The 24,541-nt window shown below is 41.7% G+C and overlaps 1 protein-coding gene across 1 annotated transcript in view; it reads left to right on the top strand.

Annotated features, from left to right (window-relative positions):
* cntn1b (contactin 1b) overlaps positions 1 to 24,541 on the top strand; it is a 746,084-nt gene that overhangs the window by 402,095 nt on the left and 319,448 nt on the right. The window contains exon 17 of the mRNA XM_043709043.1: positions 14,082 to 14,202. Within this exon, the coding sequence (XP_043564978.1) occupies positions 14,082 to 14,202 (121 nt within the window). The remainder of the gene's footprint in view (positions 1 to 14,081; positions 14,203 to 24,541) is intronic.

The following is a 24,541-nucleotide window of genomic DNA, read 5'->3' on the forward strand; positions in this document are numbered from 1 at the left end:
AAGGGTTAACATTTCAGCTATACTGAGGGAAGATATTCCCGGAAATACATCCAGGGATGTTACTTGGGTGGAACTAAGAAATAAGAAAGGGATGATCACCTTATTGGGATTGTATTATCGACCCCCTAATAGTCAGAGGGAAATTGAGAAACGAATTTGTAAGGAGATCTCAGTTATCTGTAAGAATAATAGGGTGGTTATGGTAGGGGATTTTAACTTTCAAAACATAGACTGGGACTGCCATAGTGTTAAGGGTTTAGATGGAGAGGAATTTGTTAAGTGTGTACAAGAAAATTTTCGGATTTAGTATGTGAATGTACCTACTAGAGAAGGTGCAAAACCTAACCTACTTTTGGGAAATAAGGCAGGGCAGGTGACTGAGGTGTCAGTGGGGGAGCACTTTGGGGCCAGTGACCATAATTCTATTAGGTTTAAAATAGTGATGGAAAAGAATAGACCAGATCTAAAAGTTGAAGTTCTAAGTTGGAGAAAGGCCAATGTTGATGGTATTAGGCAAGAAATTTCAAAAGCTGATTGGTAACAGATGTCCGCAGGTAGAGGGGCGGCTGGAAAAGGAAGCCTTCAAAAATGAGATAATGAGAGTCTAACGAAAGTATATTCCTGTTAGCGAGAAAGGAAAGGCTGGTAGGTATAGGGAATGCTGGATGACTAAAGAAACTGTCCTCATTCCTGAAGAAGGGCTAATGCCCGAAACGTCGATTCTCCTGTTCCCTAGATGCTGCCTGACCTGCTGCGCTTTTCCAGCAACACATTTCCATCTAAAGAAATTGAGGGTTTGGTTAAGAAAAAGAAGGAAGCATATGTAAGGTATAGACAGGATAGATCGATCGAGCGAATCCTTAGAAAAGTACAAAGGCAGAAACTTTATTGCTGGAACAGCACAGCAGGTCAGGCAGCATCTAGGGAACAGAAGATTCGACGTTTCGGGCACATGCCCTTCTTCAGGAATGAGCAGAGAGTGTTCAGCAGGAGAAGATAAAAGCTAGGGAGGAGGGACTTGGAGGAGGGGCGGGGGAAATGGGCAAGGACTGATTCGGGATAGTCAACATGGCTTTGTGCATGGGAAATCATGTCTCACAAACTTGATTGAGTTTTTTGAAGAAGTAACAAAGAAGATTGATGAGGGCAGAGCGGTAGATGTGATCTATATGGACTTCAGTAAGGCGTTCAACAAGGTTCCCCATGGGAGACTGGTTAGCAAGGTTAGATCTCCACCAGTTGGTTGGGGATTGCCGGTTGCTGGTTCTCCTCTATTCTCTCACTCCCCTCAATCCAGATATTGGACATTGCTCAATGAAAACTGCGGAGGCTGTAGATCAGAAATGAAAACAGGAGTTGTTGGAAAAGCTCAGCAGGTCTGGCACCATCTGTGAAGAGAAGTCAGAGTTAACATTTCGGGTCCGTTCTGAGAATGGGTTAACGGACCGGTAACTTTAACGTTGACTTCTCTTCACTGGTGGTGCCAGATCTACTGAGCTTTTCCAACAACCCCTGTGTTTGTAATTGAACATTGCTGCGTGTTCCAAAGGCACCGGAATACTGACAGTTCACGCAGGATATGTCCCTGCCCAACCTCGCTCCTGCCAACATTTGAAAATCCCACTCAATAACTGCAACGTGTTCTAACTCCTGAAAGCAAAGAGAGCCAACCAGACCAGCGTTGCAACAAGTGGTATGTCCTACAGATGCTGAGACCTAGATGACATTCTTCCAGGAAATGTCAGCACTGCCCCAGGTTTGATTTGTCCATGCCTCCAATAGTAAGTCATTCTGCTTCCTTTATGCTTCCTGGCAGTTTGATATGTAAGATGTCCGGTTTATTTTAGCTTAGTCATGAACACTATGTAATGTCTTTATTTTGACTATTGGCTGCTTGGAGATGAGGCTAAACTGAGCTACATTGGGCACATGCTCACGCATACACATAAGCATGTACAGAGGAACCTCGATTATCTGAACGAGATGGGCGGCACTAGTTCGTTCAGATAACTGATTATTTGGATAATTGATTTTAGCTTAAACAGGGGAAGCCATACTGATCGAACGCTGTGCTTGACCAGAGAATTTGTTTAAATCTATAATTTTAATGAGTCTACCATTTAAACAAACGAATCTTTGCAGTCCACAAATTACAGGTTAAAATGAGAAGAGCTTACCATGAAATCCCAGCATTAAACAAGGTCCTGAACAGCTTCTATGATTGCAAGACCATTTACAGTATCAGTTTCTGGGAACTCAGTCTCGCGATAGGAAGACGGAAGCTCCGTCTCGTGAATGCATTTACGTTCCCGGCCTTTTTTTAAATGAAAGTGTCAAGAATACTATAAAACGCTTACCTTTGCAAAGGGCTGTATAACTAACCCTTGCCTAAAAGAATTCAGTCTCTGATGATTGAGCTGCTTGTGTTTCTTTGTTTTTGCCAGCGTTTTCACATCATCTTCAGTACAGGTAAATCGAATACACTCACCTCTTTGATGTAACATTTTTGTGGGGCCTTGAAATCTTCTTCGGATAATCTGATATTCGGATAATTGATATTCGGATAATCGAGGTTCCTCTGCACATGTGATTGTGCATGCACGCATTCAAATTGTGATTTGTGAGGTGCAAGTTCCCAGATTTCTATTGATTTCAATGGATTTATCAACAATGAGCACTAGAGCTCTAATTGTTTGAGTTGGTGCTTATAAGAATTCAATTTGCTGAGCTTTGTGACCTCGCTCTGTTGTTTTCTCCTGATTAATTCTGCTGTCGTTTAGCCTTACTTGAGAATGATTCAAAAGACACCAGTTACTTTCTGGCCAGCCTCCAGTTTACGCTTCACCTTTCACACAGAACACAACCTGGGAAATGTACCTGAGTTCAAAGCCACCTCACTGGAAATTTCGCACTATGGCTTTTTAAATGAAAAGTACTTCAATTGACAGCAAAACACTAGCAGAAGAAAGGAGCTGCGCAGTGCAGGTTCTTTATTTTTAATTTTTTTTTAAAAACTGAAGTTAAAATAAGGTAAAACCTTACTCTGCCTTTGTTATCTTGGAAGGTCAGTTTCACAGTTGCCATTCCAGTCTAGTTACTCCCAGCTTGGAATGCCTGATTTCCAGCCTGACTATTTGTTCAGTCAGTCAGTGTGACCAGCAATCAGCAGATGGCGCTGTACCCACATAGTTCGCGAAATATTGCTGAATGCTCAAACTTTGTTGGATGCTCTGTGTTGGAAATCTGTAGATCCTGCACCAGAGAAACTGTTCAAAGGAGAAATAGGTCAGAGGAGATGCCACCATCATTATGAGGCTGAACTTTCCAACTCATGCCCTCTATTTGGACATTACAAGATCAATGATTTTACTTTCATTGAACCAAGGAAGAACTTAAATTTAGTTTGATTTGTTCATTCCCAGCATGCGGATACTGCTAGTTTGTATTGTCCCACCTCCTGTGAAGATGGTGACGAACTGATTTCTTAATCTGTACAGTCCATGCATGGTGAAACTTTTGTCACCAATGCTATTAGGCAGGGTATCTCAGATTGCAACCCAGAGGCAATGAAGGAATGATGATTCAAATCCATTGCAACTTCACGTCCTGATGATGTCTTCAGATAGTTACAATTGTGGGATCTTTTATGTCTTCCCGAGAGGTAAGGTATAATCCATGATATGTTTCAGGTTGAAAGGGGCAGCGCTAACTGACAGGAAGCCTGGACAGTGATGCATTATTGGTGTGTGTTGACTCTCTAATACCATGATATGAATGATTAGTTCTTCCCCTTCATGATACAGTGGAATTTTCATTCACCATAGTTCTGTATGTGCAATCTAGCTTATATGTAAGAATTATGAGCCATCAATGTATAGCTCTGTCTGTGGATTGTTTCTCATTTCCTTTTCTAAGAAGAAAACAATTGTTTTTATTACTTGTGAGCAAGTGTAGGAACAACAGCAGTCAAGTGTAGACAAATTGTCAATATCTGTCAACCACTGGGGAAAGGGCAACTTGCAGTTTAGCAGAAAACATCTTGTTTATATAATATAAATATAGTTAAAAGGAAGTAGAATAGATATACATGGTGAAACTCATGTAAAATAACAGTATTTAGTCTTTACTTTAGCCTTGATTAAGAAGCTTGACAGCTTAATAAGTCTTTAATTTCCTCCCTGCAAAATATAATGATGTGGTGAAGTGGGTTAGGTGTCTGCTCCTTCACCTCTCAAACATGAGATTGAATTCACCACAGATTATAAGAGTGAAAATAAGATTGCTATATACGCCATCAGCTATTTGGCTTGTTTCCACTCTCCAAGTGGGTGTGGATTCACTGTCAAGCTTTGTACAACTCAAATTCAACCAGGCTGCAGTGATGGGTTGTGTGGAAAATGGAGGTGCTGTTCTACAGAGTGCTGCAGCTCTCTGAAATACGGAGCGTTCCTTCAGCTCTGTGCGCTGGTGCAATTCCCACTTCCATTGGCAGCTGTCTAGGTACGAAACTCTGGAGTTCTCTACCTGAACCTCTTCACTTGTCTTTTCACTCGAGGCATTCCTTAAGCCTCACTCTTGGATGATGGTTTGTTGTCGTATTCTGTCTGGTGATAGTCTAGTAATTACCGTGGGATGTTATGCCATGTTCAAGGAGCTGAATAAATACAACTTGCTGTTGCTTTTCCGAGTTTGGGAGATCTTATCACCCTCGTGAACCCAAACTTGTGTGATCCGTCTCACCTCAAGGCATTAGAATGTTATTCAACCTTCTGTGTTATTTGGCCACTTGAACATTCATATTTTCCCAAAAGACACTCGGTGTGTAACTCCACATTAATGACTGTTGTAGAAGATGGTACAAGGAACTTCCTATTTACGTGATTTGGTCAGGCTTGATACTTTTTCATTTTTGATTTATTATTGTCACATGTACATAGATACAGTGAAAAGTATTGTTTAGCTTGCTATGCAAGCAAATCTTAGCTTATACAAGTACACCAGGGTAATAAAACAGAATGCAGATTATAGTGTACAGCTACAGAGAAGGTGCAGAGAAAGTTCGACTTTAATATGAGAGGTCCGTTCAAAAGTCTGATAACAGCGAGGAAGAAGCTGTTCTTGAACCTGTTGGTACATGTTTTCAAACTTTTGTATCTTCTGCCTGGTGGTAGAAGGTGGAAGAGAGAGTGTAACCAGAGTGGAAGGGGTCTTGGATTATGTTGGCTGCTTTCCCGAGGCAGTGGGAAGTACAGATGGAGTCAGTGGATGGAAGGTTGGTTTGCGTGATGGTCGGGGTTATTTTGGGCAATGGTTAATCAAAATGAACATCTGTAAAAGCAACAGTCACAAAACAATTATGGGAAGTGAAGAGTATGTTCGTGTTTCAACTGATGGTGACTGAGGTACAATTTTAACACCATCTATCTCCTGTTGTAATCTGTATCATGACTGATAAAGGCAAGTAACTCATTTGCCTTCTTAACTACCCTATTAACGTGTCCTGCCACCTTCAGGTATCTGTGGACCAGTAACCCCAAGATCCCTCTGCTTCTCTGCTGTGATGTCATACACAAAACAATACTTGTCATTTAGGCTTCCCTGTGAAAAATGAGGGGGCTTTGTGGTGGAGTGAGTGATAGCACCCGTATCTCTAGGCAAGAAGCTCTAGTTTCAAGTCCCATTTCAGTTTTATCAGAATGTGATCTGACAGATTGATTTTCAATCTGTAAATCTTTCCAGTAATCTCCGGTACACTGTAAAGACCAAGTCTTTTTATTTTACTTTACTTTGGATTGGGCACCAGAACTGGATGGATACTATTGTAAACCATGGGCTGCGGAAGGAGACCTAACAGCACCTTGTGCTGAGCAAGCCTCTTCCATAGACAGACTGTTGATCTGAGTTTTCACTGAGGATCAGTCGTATGAGCCAGGAGTCCTCAGTGTGGTAACAGCTCTTCTGGGCAGGTAGGCAGCTTGTGAATGAAAAATTCAGGAGCAGAGGTCTCTTGCCTGCCAGCGACAACATCTCTCCTTCCTTTTCACTGAAGTTACTAAAGTCTGGAGGCCAGCTGACGATGTTTGTCCCCCATTTATGAGATTGCATCTAACCAGTGACTGAGAAACTGAACAATTGATGTTTCAACTGCCCCTTCCACCCCTGTGTCTTCAGCAAGGAACTGAAAAGACTTGGATGCAAAGGTCAGAGGTCAGAAGGTCTTGGAAGAAGCAAAAGGGACACTTCATCGAGTCCTGAGGGTTGGAGCTATTGAACTGCGTTTCCCCAATATTTTTGCCTCCATCCACACCATCATTGTTTATTTGTTTAACTCTGTCAATCTATGCATGTCGGGTTTTAAGAAGGGATTTGGAGTTTTAGATAATGGTGTAATGTGGTGATCATTCATACTTTTGTTTACCTAGCGTGAATGTATTTGTAATAAGTAGTCGCCCTTGTAAATACAGAAAAATGGTCAGTGTTTTCTGTTCACCAGACAGGTAAATTGGGAGTGTTGAGTAATTTGATTATATCTTTAACATTAGTGACCACTCTGGGCTTGTGTGCCGGTGCATTTTGCCAAGTGATTTGTGACAAAGTGGGGTGAGAATGAGAGATTGTAGTCGGAATGATGTGGCACCTGCAATACAAAAGCTTCTCCATGGTAAAGGTTCATTCCCTGAGCTATGTCGCCCTTGTTCCGAGGGGGTTGCTACACATGTATGTGCACACACACTTACGGAAAATGAATTCTTCGTCAAGGTGCCAATGCGCTGCTGGTTTTCCCTCATAACCCAGAGAGCATCGGTACCTTCATTAGAGAGCAGATAATATAGTACAATCACACACTGCTGTCCCCATCATCACTCCGGTTAAAGGATTTCAGCATGAGCAGTATGGTTGATATGAAGCAAGGCTGTAATCCCCAATCAACCTTCACAGTTTACAGTGCACAATCCGATGCCATTTCTCAATCCTGAAAGAACATCGACTTAATTTCTGCCACTATTTCATGCAGCTTAACAGCCACTGGTCTTGCCGAGAAGGTTGGTGTTGGTGTCTTTTCACGCGATGAAAGAGAATCTCTTCCCAAAGTCAGTCTTTGAAATGTGGATGGATTGTACCTTATGGCTGCTCATTTCAATAGGCTTATATTGACACTTCTGCCCTGATAAATGGCAGTGTGACTTTCAAGATAAAGTTACCAGGTGGGAGTGGGGAGAAGGTCAAAGGTTATGCATTCCTGCAGGCCCTCTGGCCTTTTTGTTGCATTTTCAGGATGTGTGAGCGAGCAAACATGACACTCCTATCTGCTGAAGCTCAAACTGAGTGACGGAGATCGAAGACTGTAGTGGGCAGTCCAGACCTCTGATTACAGAGCGCTGAGACTGAGCACCGTGCTGCTTTATATTTCTGGCATACGTTTTCTAATTCAGTATTTTAACCAGATTTGATTGACCCTGAGAACCTATCTGTGTCAATGATGCATAGTATAGGTGATAGAGGAAGTTAAATATTGTTCTGCTCGAGCTGCTCAATTAAGCTCCTTGTTTTATAGTGATACTGATTTTCCGCAAAATGTAAGATGGTGCAGTGTCAAGGGTCCCGACAGCGCAACAGGAAGTGAGTGGGACTGCTGCTCAGAGACAACTAGTTAGGCACAGTCATGACTAACTGAATGCCATGACCATTTGAGGGTCAGGGACAGTTGCTTGCTGAAGCGTGGAGGGGGCAGCTGACTCCACTGTTAGCTCCCAGTTGTTGACAATCCAGGTGCCATACTGAAACAGCACCCAGACACACACCCAATGCTCCATGAGCTGGCAGTGTCGTGCTGCTGGTCTGAGAGGAGGATTTTGAATTGAAATCGCTGTCATCGCCACCACATCTGCCACTCTGTGATCCCTGAACTGCAGGCTGATATTCTGGGCCCTCCAATACCAGACTCAACTGTAGTTTTCCAAACATAAACAAGATCGACCACTCTCTGAAGATGAAGCTCATTCAGTTTTTTCTTTCCTTCTAATCATGAAAGATATTCAACTCTGACACATTTCTATATAAAACTCAAGGAACAGTGTGTGCTCTGATGGCTGACACAGCTTGGCTTTCAGACATGTTTACAGTGTAGAATGGGAAAAGTAACTTTATGACTTAAGGAGTAAAGATGTTGTAAAGTGTCTTGAAGCATCTGTTTCACATTACAGTTCACAAACTCTGTTCCGAGCCAGCATTTCTTGTAATTAATTGTCGCTGGTTATGATGGTGATTAAAACCATGGACCTGCACTGTCCACAACCCACTTGCCAACTTGTGTAATTTTTTTCCTGAGGTGTTGCCTGAATAAAGTTTTGTACCAGGCATCCTATGAAATAGGAAGGAACTTAATGACTGAGGTGACTGTCTCTTCAGGGTATTGTAAACTGATACCAAAGTTGCAATGTGGTCTGTCCAGATTCTGGCAGCCAGCTCCTTTATCTTGTGAGGAGCATCAGATTGGTGACTGTGTTTCGTAGTAATGGAACAGTTTTTGAGATTAGCTTTTCCCAAGCATGTGGGAATCAACCAGAGATGCACAGCTCATTGCTTGGAAGTACTCTTTACAGCTCTGCAATTTGGCCAATGTAGTTTAACACACATAATGTAACTTACGGGCACTTATCATTTTGTAATCCCTTGGCCTGTACTTGGCAGGCCTGCGTAATTGCAGTGTACTGATGCCAACAACTGTGGGTACAGTTCCTGCAGTGGCTGAGGTTACCATATAGCTCTTTCCTTCTCAACCTCTTCCCCCCCTCCTGAGGCATGGTGACCTTCAGGTTAAATCACTACTAGTCCTCTCTCTCTCTCTCTCTCTCTCTCTCTCTGTGTAATGAGAGAGCAGCTCTACAGTCTGGCAAGACTGTGCTGACTTTACCTTGTATATTCAAGAAGAGACTTCATTATATCAAGGACTATTTTGAAGTCCAGTTCCGATCTCCGATGGAAAGCTGCCACATGAGAACTCTGTGGGAAGCCAGAGAAGTGATTGCTGGGCCTGTTGCTGAGATATTTGTATCATCGATAGTCACAGGTGAGGTGCCAGAAGACTGGAGGTTGGCTAACGTGGTGCCACTGTTTAAGAAGGGTAGTAAGGTCAAGGCAGGGAACTATAGACCAGTGAGTCTGACCTCGGTGGTGGGCAAGTTGTTGGAGGGAATCCTGAGGGACAGGATGTACATGTATTTGGAAAGGCAAGGACTGATTAGGGATAGTCAACATGGCTTTGTGCGGGGGAAATCATGTCTCACAAACTTGATTGAGTTTTTTGAAGAAGTAACAAAGAGGATTGATGAGGGCAGAGCAGTAGATGTGATCTATATGGACTTCAGTAAGGCGTTCAACAAGGTTCTCCATGGGAGACTGATTAGCAAGGTTAGGTCTCACAGAATACAGGCAGAACTAGCTTTTGGATACAAAACTAGCTCAAAGGTAGAAGACAGAGGGTGGTGGTGGAGGGTTGTTTTTCAGATGGACAGCAAAGAGGGTTACCTCAGATTACAACAGGATCTGGACCAGATGGGCCAATGGGCTGAGAAGTGGCAGATGGAGTTTAATTCAGATAAATGCGAAGTGCTGCATTTTGGGAAAGCAAATCTGAGCAGGACTTTTACACTTAATGGTAAGGTCTTAGGGAGTGTTGCTGAACAGAGAGACCTTGGAGTGCAGGTTCATAGCTCCTTGAAAGTGGAGTTGCAGGTAGATAGAATAGTGAAGGTGGTGTTTGGTATACTTTACTTTATTGGTCAGAGTATTGAGTACAGGAGTTGGGAGGTCATGTTGCGGCTGTACAGGACATTGGTTAGGCCACTGTTGGAATATTGCATGCAATTCTGGTCTCCTTCCAATCAGAAAGATGTTGTGAAACTTGAAATGGTTCAGAAAAGATTCACAAGGATGTTGTCAGGGTTGGAGGATTTGAGCTATAGGGAGAGGCTGAACAGGCTGGGGCTGTTTTCCCTGGAGTGTTGGTGGCTGAGGGGTGACCTTATAGAGGTTTACAAAATTATGAGAGGCATGGATAGGATAAATAAGCAAAGTCTTTTCCCTGGGGTGGGGGAGTCCAGAACTAGAGGGTATAGGTTTAGGGTGAGAGGGGAAAGATATAAAACAGACCTATGGGGCAACATTTCCACGCAGAAATGTTGTGTGTATGGAATGAGCTGCCAGAGGAAGCGGTGGAGGCTGGTAAAATTGCAATATTTAAGAGGCATTTGGATGGATATATGAATAGGAAGGGTTTGGAGGGGTATGGGCCGGGTGCTGGCAGGTGGGACTAGATTGGGTTGGGATATCTGGTTGGCATGGACGGGTTGGACCAAAGGGTCTGTTTCCATGCTGCACATCTCTATGACTCTATGAAATCTGGCAAATTGCTGACATATGATTCCAACCACCTTTTTCATTTTCAGTACCATCACCTGAATTTGAAGTATAATCTGCCTCCTAAGCTGAATGCACTTTTGCTGAAGGACTACATACACAGATTCCTCCTACCAGGAAGGTCCTCCTTCAACTTTCCTGAATGAAAATATCGAATTAATGTTGGAGGTAGAGTCATAGACTGTACAGCTTTGAAACAAGCCATCAACAATACTGTCAGGATCCACAGCCCTGGCAGTCTCCAGCACTTATAGCTGATTCTTGATATCACATGGAGTGAATCGAATTGGCTGAAGAGTGGCATCTGAGAGGCTGAGGACTGCATCATGAGGCAAAGATTGGTCACCCACTCAGCACTATTGGCTGATGATGGTTGCAAATGTTGCAGTCTTGCCTTTTGTGGGATTTGCTGGTCTTACATCATAGAGATATCCAGCACAGAAATAGAACCTTCAATCCAACTTATCCATGCCGAGCAGATATCCTAAATTAATCTAGGCCTATCTGCCAGCATTTGGCCCATATCCCTCCAAGCCCTTCCTATTCATATACCCATCCAGATGCCTTTTAAATGCTGTAATTGTACTAGCCTCCACCACTTCCTCTGGCATCTCATTCCACACACTCATCACCCTCTGTGTGAAAATATTACCCCTTCAGTCTCCTTTAAATCTTTCCCCTCACTTTAAACCTATGCCCTCTAATTTTGGACTCCCCCCACCCCCACTCCAGGAAAAAGACCTTACCTAATCATGACCTTCAGGATTTTATAAATCTCTGGAAGATCACCCATTGGCCTCTGATGCTCCAGGGAAAACAGCCCAGCCTATTCAGCCTCACCCTATCATGCAAACCCTCCAACCCTCGCAATATTCTTATAAGTCTCTTCTGAATACTTCCAAGTTTCACAAAATCCTTCCTATGGCAGAGTTGAATTGAATGCAATATTCCAAAAGTGGCCTAACAAATGTGGTGTACAGCTGCAATATGACCTCCCAACTCCTGTACTCAATGCTCTGACCAATAAAGGAAAGCACCTCCTTTACTATCCTCTAGGAGAAAGTGAGGACTGCAGATGCTGGAGATCAGAGCTGGAAAAGCGCAGCAGGTCAGGCAGCATCCAAGGAACAGGAGAATCGACGTTTCGGGCATGAGCCCTTCTTCAGGATTCCTGAAGAAGGGCTCATGCCCGAAACGTCGATTCTCCTGCTCCTTGGATGCTGCCTGACCTGCTGCACTCCTTCACTATCCTACCTATCTGCGACTCCACTTTCAAGGAGCAATGAACCTGCACTCCAAGGCCTCTTTGTTCAGCAATGTTTTTTGTCAGTTCTCATCGTTTATCTTGCTTTTTATGAATTGAAAGTGAGATTTTGCCCAAGTTGATATTTTTACCTAAAATATATTTTTCTTTCTTTCCTAGTTAATCTGATCCTCTTGAATTATCTGAAACAAAAGATAGTTGTGTCAGGCTTTAGTATCTGCAACGAAATGTGATCTGCTGAGGTGATCATTTTTAATTAGTAATCTCAGGTTTGCTTGAAGTTGGCAAATTGTTGCCACTTTGAGGTCAGTGCCAGTGAGACAGAGTTCAGGAATTAGCTCATTCTAACTCATTCCTGAGCTAGCCTTTCTTTTCACTCACTCACTTTCCACACTTTTAAGACTTGACGGTTCACATCAACCAGTGTATTATTGTTAAGGAGTTATTAATTAAGAAGTAGCAGTCATACAATTTCACAGAAATCCACCAGCCCTTGAACATTAGGGAATTCAATCTCCAATTCAGGAAATTCAGGCCAGCCGCTGAAATGTAAAACTATTTCCATTCACTGTTGAAATGTTGGGGTATTATCACTGGCGGTTGGAATGACATGTTGATTATCGATCAATAATCGCTGTCCACTTCACAAGTATTGAGCAAACTGTTCCGTGTTGCATTCAACATGGCAACACCTTGACCAATCAGAGTTCACTTACCAACCAATAGTACTCTCTTCACATGTAATAGAAACTGTTGTTCTCTATGAGATTTGTTGTTTTTGCAAATCTGTCCAAATGAGTACAACACGAAAGTCTTTAACAGCTTGTTTATCTTTCCCAGCAGCTCAATTCAAAATAAGAATTAAGAATGAATTAAGTCCTAATGTAAGTAATTTAAAATGTTGCTGATAGATCATATATTGTTCATGTTCTCATGATTTTGGGAACAGAAGATCCTTGTCACCAATGCAGAGCTACCAAGTGAGTTAAAATCTCAAACCCCACCCCTCCAACCCCTCTGCAGCTCCAATTATTTCTGACCTTGCTCGATTTCTACAAGAATAGACCTTAAAAAGCAAAATGCTGTGCAATGTTTTGGGGCCGTTGCAATAATGCTGAGTAACGTTCTTTTTAAACATCATAAATGTCTATAAGTCAGTAGTAAATCTGAAAAGGAAAGATTGTCATACTTTTTTTTTAAATTGGTTTCTTTTCATTTGCTTGATGTCTCTGGGAATCAATTGGTCCTTTGTCTCAGCATATGATCCAATCATTTCCTTTACAGCTCTCCACTAAAAGTGTGGTTGGTTCTTAAAAAAAAAACACATTCTTAAACTGACTTTTTTCTATGAGTTGAATGTCAACAAACATTGCCCTCAATTCCACCCCCCCAAATTCCCCACAGCATAATACTGTATGAATGCACAATTCTTAAGAGTGAGCATGAGTGATTACATGAAAGTGAGCCTGTTATTGGGGACGATTGTTAATAAGAGCACACTAAAACCATTGAGAACTTTGAGGCATTCACCCTGGATTCACGTCTTAAGAGGAGAGCTGAAATATTGACTTGGGATCCAGCCAATCTTTTCCCCAAAGCCCACCCAAAAAAAAACAATGATCAGGGCTGCCCATTGATGTCAACTCATCAACACAGGATCACGAACGTGTTTGAATGAAAAAGGCACTCCAGTTCATTGGTATGCACTTCCAGGACAGCAGTCTGACCAACCCCACAGAAACCAGGCACATTTGCAATGAATTGGCAGGTATCAGATGCCACAGTTTTTCTCGAGTGAATTGCTATGGAATTGATTTATAAATGCCTCCTTCCACTGTTTGAAGGAGGTAATGCCATACAAAGCCACATTGATTGGTAATCTACCAGGATACAATCACAAGCTTGTTAGTGCTTCACACATCTGAAAGTAAATGTAAATGGTGTTGGTTACTGTGATGTGACAGAGTACTGAAATGCATGCCTTTCTGTCACACGTACCTAATGTGAGTGAGGCAATAATTAACAGTGTGTGTGAATGTATTTAGTGTTCTGCAGTATGTTTTATTGCATTAATCTGTGCTTCCTATCTCTTGTTTTAAATTGTACTTCATGAAAAACCAAGTTGACACACGTGAATGTTTTCAGAAGAATTAGCTATTGTATTACCACTACGGGCTTCAGCTTGAGCACATTCCAATTTGCCTTGAAGACACTTACCAGGTTGCTCCTTAAAATGCTAATTTCAACCACTCTTACACTTCATCTGTCAGCGTCTATTACATACTGTGGTGCACATGATAATAAACAGATTCCACAATAAATTCTACCAGGAGAATGGCAGACCATATGTCCAGAGGGTCTAAAGCATTTTGTTTGCTTGTTTCTTTTCTCCCCACAGAATAGAAACAGTGGAGAATTGTTCTTTAAAAACGCGCAGCTAAGGCACACTGGGAAATACACCTGTACTGCTAAGACCACCGTCGACAGTGCGTCCGCATCCGCAGACCTGATTGTCAGAGGTAGGAATATCTTCGGTGGCTTTCTGAAGGAGTGCTGAAATAATAGGCAAGACGGAACTGCAAAGGGTAGCAGTTTTGATCACTGCATTGAAAGGAAAAGCTTCGAAACTCATATTGGAGCAGATTGCAAAATGTATATATAGAAACTGATTCCCAGGAGCACCTTTCTCAGTGGTCCCAGTGCCCTATTCCATGATCCTAGCAGTTAGTTGACCACAAGGTCCTATACCATGCTCTCAGCATCTTAAGCCAGATCTTATCACCTCCAACATTACAGTATCATTTGTCCATTTTTAGATTTGATATCTTGATCCTTTTGTGGTCCTGAGTAATAAGACTTGATTGTTGCCCCAAGTTAATTCTAGTTACTTTCCAGCTATACCTTTTAACAGAGTCCGTGAGTAGGCAGCTTTCCTGTGATTGGTTTGCTGGTGCATTAGAAACTGTTAATTAAGTGTGTTTCTCACAGTAATTCAAGCTCAAGCCTTGATGGGAGATGCCCACTTAGGATATGACAGTAAACATGGTGCTCTCAACTAATATTGCAGAAAACATCTGACCAATTCAATAATAGACTAGACATAATTAAAGTTGCTTATTTTAAAAGCTTAATTAACCTGTAAATTGCTTGAATGCTCCTGCTTCCACGGCCTGACCAAGACAATAGTTTCATGGGGAGCACCTCTGGTTGCAAGGTCCCCTTAAAACCACTGATGGAGCTCCATCCCTATTCATTCACTGCTGCTGAGGCAAAATACTAGAACTGCATTCCTAACAGCACCTGGAGGTGGGGGGTGGGGGGTGGTGGTGGTGGTACACCCCAAGTCCCAAGGTCAAAAGCGGCTAGGGAAGGCAGCTCATCACCACTTCCCGCAGGGCCATTAGTTATGTGCAATAAATGCTGGCCCAGCCAGCGAGACTCGACAAACAAAAAATGATAAATGATATTTATTTTCAATTTGAGCTGAATGAAACATTACAGGCTGAAAGATGTTTTTCTTTGGGGCTTGGTTCACTTCTGCATACACCAATATCTGCTTTATGACCTTTTTTTTCTGTTCTGTTCAATCTTTGATTTTCAGATGGAATTTCTATTTCACTTTGTTATTTGCATAATTAAATTATTTAAATGCCTAATTAAGCATTACTTTCCTTGGCTGCAGCAGTGATTTTTCAGACAAATCTTACTTTGTTTGAGCGCCAGGTTTTGAAGTCAGTAAACATTGCTCAATGAGACGTCTGTCATTGGTGTAACATAGATGTGGGGACCCAATCACTTCGATCAGAATTGTCTGTGGTTGTAGGAACATTGATAAGAATAGGTACAGTCACAGGCAGGTTGAGCCCACATGGAATCTGCTTTATTGCCGAATCTTTACAGTGTGGAATCAGGCTTTTCAGTCCATCAAGCCCACACCAACCCTCTGAAGAGCATCCCATCAAGACCCCTGCAATTCCCATGGCTAATCCACCTAACCTACACATCCCTGGGCACTATGGGTATTTTAGCACGGCCATTCCATCTAATCTGCACACCTTTGGACTGTGGGAGGAAACCTGAGCACCCGGAGGAAACTCACACAGACACAGGGAGAATGTGCAAACTTCACACGGACAGTCACCTGATACTGGAATCGAACCCAGGTCCTTGGCGCTGTGAGGCAGCAGTACTAACCACTGAGCCAGTGTGCTGCTCTGCTCTGAGTTTTAGGATTGCAAAATTTTGATTATTTTAAAAAACAATTCTTTGTTGAAAAGAAGCTCGGTGTATCTTAACTCTGAACATTCCTGTGAAAATCCAGTGGATAAGTAAGATGTTGTATTTTCGTTATTTCAGGGAAGAGGTAAGATCAGCTTTCTTTAAATACTTGGCAAAGCAAGTTCATTACCACTAGAACTTGCTCACTTTTTTTGTGTTTTTGATTTTTTTCTTTATATTGATTACAGGCTATAGATCACTGCAAATGACATTGAGATTTCTTTCCCAGTGTAATACATGAGCTCCACCCTCAGTGATTGTGTGGGCTCCACTCAATAGCAATGTTGGTAAGAGATTGAATTTGCCTCTTTAAGATAGCCATATGGGATCCAACATTTTGAAAAAGGGAAAACAGAGCCATAGTTCACAATGGCGTTTTAACCATCAGACTCATGAACTCTCAAATTTTACCACAGTCCTAAAGAGAGAGTGAAAGTACATATGTGCAGATTCACAGAATCCTGCAGTACTGTTCTTGTGCAGTCATGTAGGACTGTTTGAGTGGCTTTGAAGCATTGTGATGTATGTGGTATAGCAGCACCCATCTACCTCAACTCAACACCTTGTATCTTCTGTGAGATCATGCTGAGGAACCTACCCGTGTCACATTCCATTTATGACTTCTGGCAAGCCGGCTGTGCCTTTCTTGAAATGAGCAGAACGTTTATAAAGGCCAACAGTTATGAAAACCCATGTCCAAATCCAAAATGGCTGTCCTGACCAGAGCCAGTGGCAGCAACTGCTACGCCTCCCATACTCAATTTCTCATTTGTGTGATAGAGCATTTTTTCTGCTTGATTGTAGAATCCCGTTGGGAGCAAATGCCACTTGTCTTGCTGCCGCATGTGGCAGTGCTAAACTGCTAACATTACTTGTTGCTCAAATATTTAAGATTTGGAGGTGCCAGTGTTGGATTGTACAACATTAAAAATCACACAAGACCAGGTTATAGTCCAACAGGTTTAATTGGAAGAACTAGCTTTCGGAGTGGTGCTCCTGATGAAGGAGCAGTGCTCCGACAGTTAGTGCTTCCAAATAAGTCTGTTGGACTATAACCTGGTCTTGTGAGACTTTTAACCAAATATTTAAGACACTAGTGCTGGTTTGATCCCATCAATGTAGGCTATCCATCCCAAAGACTGGCAGATCCAGCAGCACATCCCTTTGGCTTTTCCAATAATCAAACTCTGCTTACAAAGTGACGAATCAATTTGCTGGGTGATCTTCAATGTGTGAAGAATTGTGCTGATAATCGATTTAGGACTGTTACTCAGTCTCACAATGTGGTGCATGTGTCTGTTGGCCCTGTTTCTTTTTCATTGCAGACGTAAGAACGTGCGCATGCAGACAGGACTGTTTCAGCACAATAGCTGACAGCCATTTACTGGTTCATTTTCTCAGGGCAATGCCTGAACCAATCAGCATCCACTTCTGCAGCTGAAGGCTTAAGCAAAACCTGGCACTTAACATAAGGCAGCATTAACTTTAACTTTGGTACAGGTGTGGAGAATGTGATCAGGTTGTCCTTGCCAACTAATCGCCATTCTTCTCTCATATGCAATAAATGTCATCTTTTTACGTTGCTATTTCTTGTGAATTTCCTAATGTGTTCAAGATGAAAAGGTTCAACAGAATGTGTCTTTTTTAAAGCAAAACTCAAGTTCTGTACAATGAAATGACCATTCCATGTAATTGTGTCTTTGTCTAGATAAACAGATGAAATGCCATGATGCAGAGTAACTGTAGAAAGGTGGGGTCAAGATGACAGTGGTGCTGGAAAAGCACAGCAGGTCAGGCAGCATCCGAGGAGCAGGAAAATTGACGTTGATTTTCCTGCTCCTCAGATGCTGCCTGACCTGCTGTGATTTTCCAGCACCACTGTCATCTTGACTCCGATCCCCAGCATCTGCAGTCCTCACTTTCACCTAACTGTAGGGAGCAACTACTTAAAGTGGAAAATATTAAAACTTCTTGAAGTAAATTAACGGATCCAAAGCTTGATATACAAAAAAATAAGGAATATTAAATTTAAGCAGGGTGTAGCAGACTAAGAGTCTATTGGTAATTAAAGGACCACACCATAATTGATACTTGTTTGACATAAATGCAATATTCATAACAAATTTAACACAGAGTTTCTTTAAAATTAAAAAGCTATGTGGCATTGTTCTCATGCATAGTTTCAACAGAGGGAGACTCTGCAGTTTCTATCTCATTGAACAACAATCCTGCTGTCACCTGAGGCGAGGGTGAGGTGAGAAGATGCAGACATTTGAGATTAGAACTTTTGCATAATTAAATTGTCTGGATGAGAGCAGGAGCTGAGCACTCACTAGATTGGCACCACGTAGACCACCTTCAACATTACCTCACTTCCTGCACCACTGACATACTGCTGCCACAGTGTGTAACTTCTTTCAGATGAACTGAAAGCACCTTCTAAAATCACGACCTTTACTCCCTGGAAGGCCAACCACCCACAATTCCCCTCGAAGCCTCTCACCATCTTGACTTCAAATTATATTCACATTCTTTCAATGTCACTGGGTCAAAAACCCTTCAACATATTTGCTGTTGCTGGGTCAAAGCCCTTGAACGATCTTCCTAACAGCATTACAGTTGTCCTGACACCCCAACACGTGCTGGCCTTGCAGGCAGATGCCATCCCAAATCCCATTGAAGAAAAATAGCCAAAAAAAAGTTCTATTTAGCTCGAATCCAGAATAAACACAATGCCCATAATGAAGGGTGAATACATATCAGAGACTGAAAGAAAGCTAAACTTCACTTGCTTGAAACCAATTGGAGAGGAATTGGTTTGTAAATATTTTGAGAGTGGTAAAATGGAAACTTGGACCATCACCAAGTTCCTGCTTTGTTCCAGACCTGGAGAGGAGAATGGCAATTTGCAAATCTGGCTCCAATTTTAATAGTAAAGCTAATAAGTGGAAAGTGAGAGAACATTTCCTCCCCAGGACTGCTTGCCCATCATCTCTGATCTTGGCTGTTTTAGCTCTGACTGGAGGGCTGGTTTGTCTTAAATTTCATCATGAATGAAAATGGTCTATGATGATTAAAATATCAAGAGGAATTTAGACAAAGGCACAATGTGAAAGATGAGAGGTAAAAATGCAAGAAGCACCTTTATTCATGAGAGTTACGTGTCCTTGTTGGGAGATAACCTCATAGGTGATAGAGAAAGGAATGAGATACTAAGACAGCAAGATGTGAAAGCACAGGTCCAAGCTCAGGAAATTCTATGTCATGTTCTGAGATCATGAAAGGCCCGATAGAAATACAAGTATGTATTTTTTCTTCTCTTTGAAAATCTGGAAGTAGTTCTTTTTTCCCCTTTATGGAAACAGCAGTAGTGCCAAAAACTGGGTCTATTTAAGAAACAAATTGGACAGTTCCCTGGAAGGATGAGATCAACAGAGTTGAAAGATGTCCTTCATCCTTAGGATTACATCTCACATTTGTGTGTCAAACTCTGGCACCTGGAGTCATCAGGAATTGTTTTTGCAATTGAATGAACTTGATTTAGAATTAAATATAATCAATGATTGGGGAGAGTATTAAAGCATGCAGGGTATAATTTACTGAAGATGGTATTGTTGGGCTATGTCCAATAGTTCTTAGTTCAGATATCCCCAATGTTTCAGTGAGAGCAAGACAATGCCAGCGCCACCAAGGGTTAACACTGGAGTGTTTGTGTTCCAAGTGCTATAATGTTACACTGCAGCAGGAGAAACAAGTCAGGGTTCAAATTGGTGCAAAGTGAATTTAGGACTGAAGCCAAACATTCCTCACAGAATGATAAAGACTTGAAATAGAGGTTAACATCTTCGTTTACCGAACAAATAGATATTGTGTATGAAGAGTGAGAAGTTGGCTGGTGAACTAAAATACAGTTCATCCTTGATATGTCCTCTTATTGATTTACGGGCCCTCTGTGTTAAACATTATGTCAGAAAAGAGCACATGTACAGAGGAACCTCAATTATCCAGAGGACAAGGGCAGGGAGTATTTTGGTTTGTTGATCAAATTCCAGATAATTGAATACCGGGTAACATCGTTTAACCGAGCATTGTGACCTTGCAATCTTGTCGGATAATCCGAAATTCGGATAGTCGAATGCTGGATAGTCGAGGTACCTCTGTATTAACTGTGACCAAGTTACTTTCCATTATTTTTCAAATAGTTGCTCTTTGCTCCTGTCCACAAGTTGTTAAATCTTTGTTGAGTGTTCTATAATCATTAGTTGTACCTGGTGATTAATTCCAAGATGTTCAGTTGAGAGTCTGGACAATGTGCAGCTGGTATGGAGTGGAAAGCTTAGAAGTTTGCTAAGTGTGGGACTTTAATGAAGTACAGGAAGGAGGTGTCCCATTGCTTTTCCTAATGTACAGAAGTCTCTGTAAGTAATCTGCTTGACTGCAACTGATACAGAGAAGGTCTACATATAGAAAGCACTAAAATCATAATATAGATATCTGAAGGAGTTATGTGTTGACAAAAATTGGAGAAGTACAGAATTGTTACATTTCAGAAGGAGGTTGGATGTGTTTGGAGCACATAACGTTTAGTTGTAAGTGGTATCAGCATTTAGTAGATACAATAAAATTGTGCTTAAGAATAGCATGAATTTCATGTGACTGATTAAATTAATGAATTGCATTTAAGGAGTTAGTTTGCGAACAATGCTGGAACATTGTGTTGCATCTGTGAAATATGGGGGCCAGAGTGATTTGAGGACAAGCACGCCTGAAACAACTGTCTCAATATGCAGTAACTCTCACTCAGGATTGGTGTCTTAGAGGCTGAGTTGAAGACCTTATGTTATATTGAGGAGGGGGAGAGAAATCAGGATTCTTTATTCCAGAAGATAAACACACCTCCCTTCTAGAATGGGGCAATCCATTTCCATCTGTGATAAGGGACAAGGGGGTGAAACTATGAATGGGTTCTTGAGTTGGAGAATATATTTGTGCAAGAGAGTCAACCATGCAATTATTTGAAGTTCTCATCCCTGTAAACAAGCAATGTCAGTCGTAGAAGCGGATTAACCAGTACTCATTGATTTAGGATGCCTTTCAAATGGGGAGAGTACAAAAGAATGTGTTGGTATTAAGGGATTATGTCGTAAGGGAGGCAGGGTTGTGTAGCCAAGAGTATGAGCCCAAAAGGCTATGCTGCATGGGGCTAGGGTTGTAGACATCTGTTCAAGGCTGGACAGGAAGCTGAAGTGGGAGGGTTGGATCAAATTGTCATGTCCACATGGGTGCCAATGCCACAGGTGGAACTAGTGGGGGGAAAATCTGTACAGACAGTGTGAGGGTTCTGGCACCAAATTGAAGACAAGAACCTCGAAGGTTCTCTCAATTAATACCTGGGTCATGTGCCAATTGGCAGAAGGGTATATAATTGCAATGAAGATTGATCTGTGAGAAGTAGGTTCCATTTTGTAAGGCATTGACCTCAGTACTGGGGCAAGTGGAGACTATGTTGTTGAGTTGGCATGTACCAGAACTCTGTTGAGACCATTGTTTCAGAAATCTGTACAACGAAGAAAATAGAAAGCAGTTTAAGATAAACAATGGGGTGAGGCACCAAGGATAAATGTAGCAAGTCAAGGCAGGAGAGCAGAAGAGTAATATGGGAAATGAAGATCAGAGAATGGCTGAAAAGGGCACACAGAATGAACCAGAAAATGCCCCAACATTATTACTTGATATTACAAAGATATCGAAAAGATAAAACTAAATGTTGTATGTCTGAATGTGCATAACATTTATAACAAAACAAATTAAAACATACATTGAAGAAAATAAATATGATCTGAAAGGCTTTGCAGGGGTGACTGAGATTGGGTTCTGAATATTAAGGGATATATGACATTCAAGAAAAATAGATATTCAGTTTAAGAGTTGAGGGTTAGCACTGTGAATTAAGGAAGGCATAGATATAATAATTAGCGATGATCTTGGTTCAGGAGGTAAGGGTATAGAATCGGGTAAGTGGAGATGAACAACAGTAAGGAAATAAAGTCGCAGGAGTATAAAAATTGGCAGAACGTGACTGAAAGGTACTTCAGAAAGAAGAAATTGAGAAGAAAAAGACATGTACGCTATACTGTCTGTTTTCTGCGAGCCAGACAATCTTCTATCCTTACTGATATGGTAGCCCTGCACCATGAGATCCTACTTCACTCAAAAACCTTTTAATGGAACACTTTGTCAAATGCCTTCAGGAAATTGAAGTACAGTACAACTCAAGTTCCCCTTTAGCCACACCATGTATCACTCCTTCAAAGAAGTCCAATAAGTTAATTTATGATAATTGCATTGCAAACCAGCTGACTGGACCACTGAGCTAACTGACTCCCCTCCCCCTCCCCCATCATTCAAGAAGGTAAGGGCAGGTAAAAGGAAATTATAGGCTGGTTAATTTGATGTCTGTCATGTGAAAGTGTTAGAAAAAATCGTTCAGGAAGTCATAGCTGGATCGTGCCTAGGAGCAGGAAGCTTCACTGGACTTTGTTAAATTAATCCAAGGGTGTGGAGTTGAAATGTGCCACAGCCAATTCTTCAAATTCAGTTCATGCACCATACAGGGACATCCGTTCCCGGTCTGAGACAACTGAGCCATCGTGGTGCATCACTGTGTGTTATTTGTTTCTAAATATAAACATTAGTAGTGTGACCTGATAAATGGACCCCTGCTGAGAAACCAAATAGTTTTTACTGTAATAGTTGTAAAGAAACATTTTTGAAGCGTTGTCACGGCCCACATTTATTTTCACACCGCTCTGTTGAATGGCGTGTGGCAGGTATATATTGGTGCCAAACGGTGTCCAATGCCAACTCCGTTCCCATGGAGAGGAGCAAAGGTCAGAAGTCCTGCAAGGTCACCCAGAAGCTGATTGTTATTGTTGCTGCTCTTGCAGTATCACAGTAACCACTTGGGTAGAATAAGTTGGAGTCGTGAACGCATAACCATTTCCTTCTGTAAACTCTGATCCTGCAGAAAGGAAAGCTCAGTTTCCCTTGCTCCTGTTTTATCGCTGAAAAACAGTTGAACAACAAGCATTTTCAACTTAAATGGGTGGAAATGGACTTGTGTGAGCTTAAACATGCACTTAAAACAAAATTTATTGCAGCCAAAATTGAACACTCTTCACAAAATATACTTCAGAGACCTGATTAATGGACTTTGCACTGAAAGGTTATTTAAAAAAAGAATGAACGAATGGAAAAATATTATTTTTCTTTACTTTTCTACTTCCGTTGAAAGCCAGTAGCACACATCATGCACTTTGTAGCATGTTATTTTAACATGAATGTGAAGAGGAAGGATTTGGGTATAGACTAGTTAGTTAAATCAAATTTAAATTATAGCCCAATTGGAAATTAAATTTCACATTCCATAAAATAACAAAATATACAGTCATAACATTCATATTATACGGAAGCAGAGAGCGACTGAGCCGTGTTAACAAGGCAGGCTTGGAGGTGAACGAGCTGCAATTCAGTTCAGTTTTTCTGCAATATGGACGGAGTGGGAAGTTGGTCATTATTGCTCCTCCTGACCATTTCTTCAGTTTTCTGCCCATCCAACCCCACAGTCAGGAGACAGGTCTCAAATCCCAGGATGTCCGACACTCTTGTTCTTTTTTTTTTATTTTATTAAACAAATTACAAAACAGTTTACAAAAAACATTGACAGATGTACACAAAAGACAGCAGTTTTACAAGGGAGAGGAGCAGCAAAGCTAGGCCCCGAACAACACTCTTGTTCTTATCTGTCAGCCAGGGCTCTTTGATTGGACCAGGTTAACAGTGCCAATCAGAGAACTCTTATTCTGTGAGATCCACCAGGCTGACCTCATTATAATCATTACAGAAGGCAAATGCTGTGTTGGCATTCCTTTCAAGAGGGTTATAATAAAGAGTAGGGATGTAAGTCTAAGGCTCTGGTCAGACCACATTTGAAATTTCGTAAGCAATTTAGGGCCCCATATCTGTGCTGGCATTGGAGGGGGTCCAGAGAATGATCCTGTGGGTGAAGGGTTTGTTATATGAGGAGCAGTTGAGGGCTGTAGTCTGTAGTCAGATTTTAGAATAATGAATGGGATCTGATTGAAACTTACAAACACTGAGAGGCCCGGATAGTGTGGGCATGGTGGAGATGTTTTCACTCTTAGGGAAGACTAGGACCCAAGGGCACAGCCTCAGAGTGCAGGGATGACCCTTTGGAACTGAGATGAGGAGGAATTTCTTCAGTTTGAGTATGGTGAACCTGTGGAGGTCATTGTTGCAGCAGGCTGTGGAGGCCAAGTTGTTGAGTGTATTTAAGACAGAGATAGACAGGTTCTTGATTAGTAGTGGAATCAAAAGTAATGAGGGGAAGGCAAAAGAATGAGGTTGACAAACATAAGTCATGATCGAATGGTGGAGTGGACTCATTGGACTAATTCAGCTCCTATATCTTATGGGTCTTCTGATAATATATAAAATTATGAGAAGCATGTATTGGGTGAATGAGGGTTTCCCCCCCAGGGTGGAAATGTCAAATACTAG

Source organism: Chiloscyllium plagiosum, chromosome 19 (assembly GCF_004010195.1).
Source record: "Chiloscyllium plagiosum isolate BGI_BamShark_2017 chromosome 19, ASM401019v2, whole genome shotgun sequence".
NCBI classification, from domain to species: domain Eukaryota; kingdom Metazoa; phylum Chordata; class Chondrichthyes; order Orectolobiformes; family Hemiscylliidae; genus Chiloscyllium; species Chiloscyllium plagiosum.